Source organism: Sesamum indicum, linkage group LG4 (assembly GCF_000512975.1).
Source record: "Sesamum indicum cultivar Zhongzhi No. 13 linkage group LG4, S_indicum_v1.0, whole genome shotgun sequence".
Taxonomy (NCBI): domain Eukaryota; kingdom Viridiplantae; phylum Streptophyta; class Magnoliopsida; order Lamiales; family Pedaliaceae; genus Sesamum; species Sesamum indicum.
Window position 1 is genome coordinate 695,384 of NC_026148.1, and position 4,869 is coordinate 700,252.

General features: G+C 38.5%; 1 protein-coding gene across 1 annotated transcript; it reads right to left on the reverse strand.

Annotated features, from left to right (window-relative positions):
• On the reverse strand, positions 288-3,793 carry LOC105159712 (receptor protein kinase-like protein ZAR1). Its single transcript, XM_011076883.2, has 2 exons — positions 2,200-3,793; positions 288-1,109 (listed from the first exon to the last, which is right to left on the reverse strand). The coding sequence occupies exons 1-2, from the start codon at positions 3,470-3,472 to the stop codon at positions 475-477; spliced, it is 1,908 nt and encodes a 635-aa protein (XP_011075185.1). The 5' UTR covers positions 3,473-3,793; the 3' UTR covers positions 288-474.

Genomic DNA, 4,869 nt, shown 5'->3' on the forward strand with positions numbered 1-4,869 from the left:
CCAATTTGAGTACCTGTTTCTGAGGTCCAGCCTTTCGAATTGAATCTCCTATGGCAATTCCTATTACATCTTTTGTTCCATTTAACATAGACAAGCCACATGTAAATTTCGTCTGATCTTCACGATCTTGGTCGCAGTTGAACTTGAAAAGGTGACCTTGCAAATTGCTAGTTCGCGAGCAAGTTAGGTATAACGTAAGATGCTCGATAACTGCTTTTCTTAGGCAGACAAATGCTGACTAAACGATTTTATACGCCTGACGTGCATATGTTGAGTAAAATATGAGATGAAACACAAATTTAGAATAGAGGGCTGCAACTGTTTCCAAGAATTGAGAAATTTTTCAGTGGAAGAGACAGCCAGAACTACAGCAGCTACTTGCGCACGCCCATCTCAAACCACCTATGACATAAGCTTGATCCTACAATGAGAAGACATCTTTACACGAGATACATATTGAGGTTGCATACTTCTTCACTGCAATCTGACGCTATCAAGGTTGTCAGAAACGGTTCTCATCTTAGGCCTCAGCTCCGGATCTAGTTCTGTGCAATTTAGTGCAATATGAAACATCGCAACGACTTGTTTCTTTGCATGAACCTCATGTAATAGAGTGGGATCTATAATCTCAGACAGTGGTCTTTCTTCTCGGAACACCTTCCTCACGAGGCCCTCGAGTCCCTCACCATCATTCTGATCCGAGCCAAGATCTGGGTCCCGACCCGTAAGTATTTCCAAAATCAAGATCCCAAAAGAGTAGACATCACATTTTTGAGTGAGCCGGGCACCTAGAGGTCTAACTTCTGGTGCAACATACATAATGGATGATGAAACTGAAGTTTTCGGAATCTCTTGGTTCTTCAGATTTTGCTTATTCCTAGAAGCTGCATTTGCAGATTTTGAGATGGCCGTTGCAAGCCGGCATAGCCCAAACCCAGAGATAAATGGTTTTAGCTCGTCGTCAAGGAGGATTTTCGATGATTTTATGTTTCCATGGATGTACCTTCTCGGGCTGCACTCATGAATGTGTGTAAGAGCTCTTGCAGTTTCACGAACAATTCTCAGCCTCACAGCCCATGATAGGGGAGGCAAGGTGTTTCCTGGTCCTCCTGCACCACTCAAATAACAAAACCAAAATATGTTGGTGTTCATGGGAATTTCTTATAAATTATGAATAACGTGTTTACACACAGGAATGCAAGGACAAGCTATAAAATGAAGCTGTACAAAATTTCAAATCTTAATTACATCAAAGCAATTTATATGAAGAAACCACAGAGAACTGTATGTTTTGTATTCCATGAGGAATGAGCACACACTAAAGTAAGAAATGCACAAGTTCTCTCTCTGTCGTTTTCGGCTTTCCTTCCTGAGAGAATCTATAACACAAGCCCAAGAACTCGCATACTTCATGCAATACTCTCGCATATGTCAAAGCTGAGATTGTATTTTTGGGCGAGCATGTAAGAAAGTGTTGTCTAGTTCAACTCAATGTTCATCTATAAATTTGCTATGATTGAATTGGCATCTTTTTTTCCTCTTTCTACAAAACTAGCCAACCAGTTTCGTCAATACGGACGCAACCATCTATATACGGAGAAGCACATTAATAAGCACAATATTTTCTTGGACGACCATCGTATAACACTTAGCTTGTGGAGTCCAATAATTCAGAAGCAGCAAGCCAAAGTTATGGTCGTCGACTATTCACAATATCAGAAGAAAACATACTCAGTTTTTCCTCACAAATATTTCCAGATGAAAAGTATTCAATGCTGTAAAAGCAGAGGACTCTGGAGTTCCAAAGTCCGACCCATGTGAAAGTTTCCAAGAAAGGTTTCTATTTTCTTCGGAGTTGATAGAGACATGCTAAGTTTGTTCAGCTGATGTTAATACCATCACTACTCACTGCTAAACAACGACACAGAACGGTGCTAACTCATTTTGATCCTAGGGAGCTAATCTCAAGAATCTAATCTTAGTTCATGCTGATTGTAAATGTGATCGTCCTAAGGAAGATACAATGACTGGTGGCAATGTTTTTTTCAGCTTTATATTTCTGATCATTCCAAGACTTGGGCATATTCTGCTGCATTTCGTTACAACGACCAAGAATTCTCAATGGCGACCATTTAAGAGGAAAAGAACATATATATCTGCATAAAACCAATAATGCATACAAGAAAAGCAAATTTTTACCATGCAAAGCAGTGTACAAGCTTCCATTCCTGATGAAATCAGAAATCAGCAATTTCTCATCAGTAGCATAGTAGTATGCCCTCAGCCTCACAATGTTAGGATGTTTCACCTTGCCAATGGCTTCCACCTCAGCCTCAAACTCCTTAAACCTCAACGTGGCATCGCCCTCGCTAAGCCGCCTCACAGCGACCACCACTGGACCACCACAGCTCACTGAGCCTGATCCTACCCTCTTTCCACCACCACCAACCACCACTTTGTACACTATCCCACTCCTACTTTTCCCCACAACATAAGCTGATGCCCTCAACAAATCCTCTAATTCCAAACTAAACCCTTCATCCATGACAACAAATTTACCCTTTTGCTGATCTTCCCCACTCCCCATCCCCATCACTTCTGCGCTTAAATTTTCTTTTCCCGTTTTACTCCCCTCCATCCTCCATTTCTTCTTCATCACCCACACTGAAACAAAGACTATCCCAACCACAAAAGAAACCCCGGAAATCACAGAAACTGTCACTGCCCCCCCATTTACCTTTCTGTTCTCCAGAATCCCATTTGAGGAAACGCCATCTTTTTCGGGCTTTTGAGGGTTGTTCAAGAATCTTGGATTTTGAGCTTCTGGCTCTGTGCATGGAATGTTTAATGGAAACCCACAGAGATAAGGATTCCCTGAAAATGCAGTTGGACCCTGGTTTAACAATGACCCCACCAGAGGTATTTTACCGGTGAGGTTATTGTGCCGGAGGTCAAGGCTAACCATCACCGGAAACTGCCCAAAACTCGGCGGTATCTCACCAGAAAATTCATTATATGAAAGATTTAGGGTCCCTCTCAAATGGGTTAAGTTGCTCAGGCTTTCGGGGAGTGAACCATTGAAGTTATTGGAAGATATATCAAGATGAACGAGGTTTTGAAGGGTGGCGATATGGTGTGGCAAGGCCCCGCTGAAAGAATTCTGCGAAATATCAAGAAACATAAGGAATGAGAGAGCACCAATTTCTGATGGAATGTAGCCGGTGAGATTCTTGCTGGAGAGTGAAATGGAGGTGACTCTCTGATGAGTGTGATCACAGATAATCCCAGCCCATCTGCAGGGAGTTAAATCTGAATCAGACCAAGAAATCAGAGCTTGGGTCGGATCTTTCACAATTGCTGCTTTGAGAGCTAACAGTGAGAACCCATCCGGATTCAGTGAAGAACTGAAAGAAATGCAGAACGTGAAGAAGCTCAAAAACTTAAGAAGACCATCAACACTCAAGCTGTCCATGCTTTATTTCTTGAACAAAAATCCAATCTTGAAAATGCATGCAATGAAGAAACTCAACAGCTTTAACAAAAACCCATTCTTTTCGAATCACAACTTCGAAAGAAACTCAATAATGCAACACATAAAGATCCAAGCTTTTTATATGATACATACACAAATCTTCAGCAACCAGAAGTTGCAGCAAGACTGTGTCTCTATCTGGGGTGGTGGGGTGGGTAGGGGTACTCCACCAGGTTGGTTTGGTGAAGATGATGAGATGATTTTGTTTTCAATTTGAACAAAGTAAGAGAGAGGTGGGAGTGATTCTCGAGGGCATTAATGTGGTGCATTGAGTTTGAGTTTGAATTTTGTTTGACTAATGTAGCCTTTTGTCTGTTGGTTTTAATTAAATTAAATAATCCCTCTTAATTAGCTGAAATTATTAATTAATTGTGGTGTTGGGATGTGTTTTTTTGTTTTGGTTAGAGATAATCTTGATTTTCAAGGGGTGATTTGATTGCATTGGGATGGGGAGAAATAGTAAAAAGAAGGTGGATTGTTTGATGTGGTGTTTGAAACCAAAGGACTGTCATTATTTCCTGATGTGGTGAGAGTTAGAAATGTACTTTGGTTTTTTCTTCTTGGAAATTTCATTTCATCCAAAGATTTCAAGTCTTATTCACCTTTCAATTTTGGATGGTTATTATCAATTATTCAATCACCAAATTTGGTTAAGACCCAAAAATTTTGGATTATGTATGGTATTTGTTTATTTTTATAAGGGATAATTATACTCTCTTAAAATTTAATATAATTATACCTAAATTTTTACGATTTGATAAATTAAATCTAATTTACTCTCATTTAACAAATAAGTTTATCTGTTAGTCAAAATCATCGAATATGCTGATATTAATAAAAAAATTGAATGAAAATTTATATTTACTCTCGATTGACTTACACATACTTATTACAAGTTAAATAATTTTTTTTCGACTAAACTATTCTTATAACGGTAAAAATATATTTCCTTACATGCATTAACGCGTGAAAACTTATAAAGGTAATTTGGTCATAAAAAAATTATCAGATAAATCAGTAATAAGTAAATCAAGGATAAATATAAATATTTTTTCTTTTTCTTTTTTTTGTTTATCAGCATTTTGGGTGAACTTTAACTAATCCATGGACTTATTTATTAGATGGAAGCAAACCTCATGGGTACTAAATATGATTTCTCAGACCATAAGAGGTCAATATATAATTACACTAAGCTTATATGGAAGGAAGTATAATTATACCTTTTTATAATTAATAAATTGCTCATTTCCTATAATACATGCGATAAATTACAATTTTCCTTTAATACAAAGAATGCATGTCAACCCCGGACAGAAGAGCCGTGTTGCACACTCTCC

Bases quoted from the DNA above. Each gene is read 5' to 3' on its own strand.
- LOC105159712 (XM_011076883.2), bottom strand. From the start codon at position 3,472: ATGGACAGCTTGAGTGTTGATGGTCTTCTTAAGTTTTTGAGCTTCTTC. The intron at 1,110-2,199 runs GTAAAAATTTGC...TGAGTGGTGCAG, and splicing joins CTTGTACACTGCTTTGCATG to GAGGACCAGGAAACACCTTG.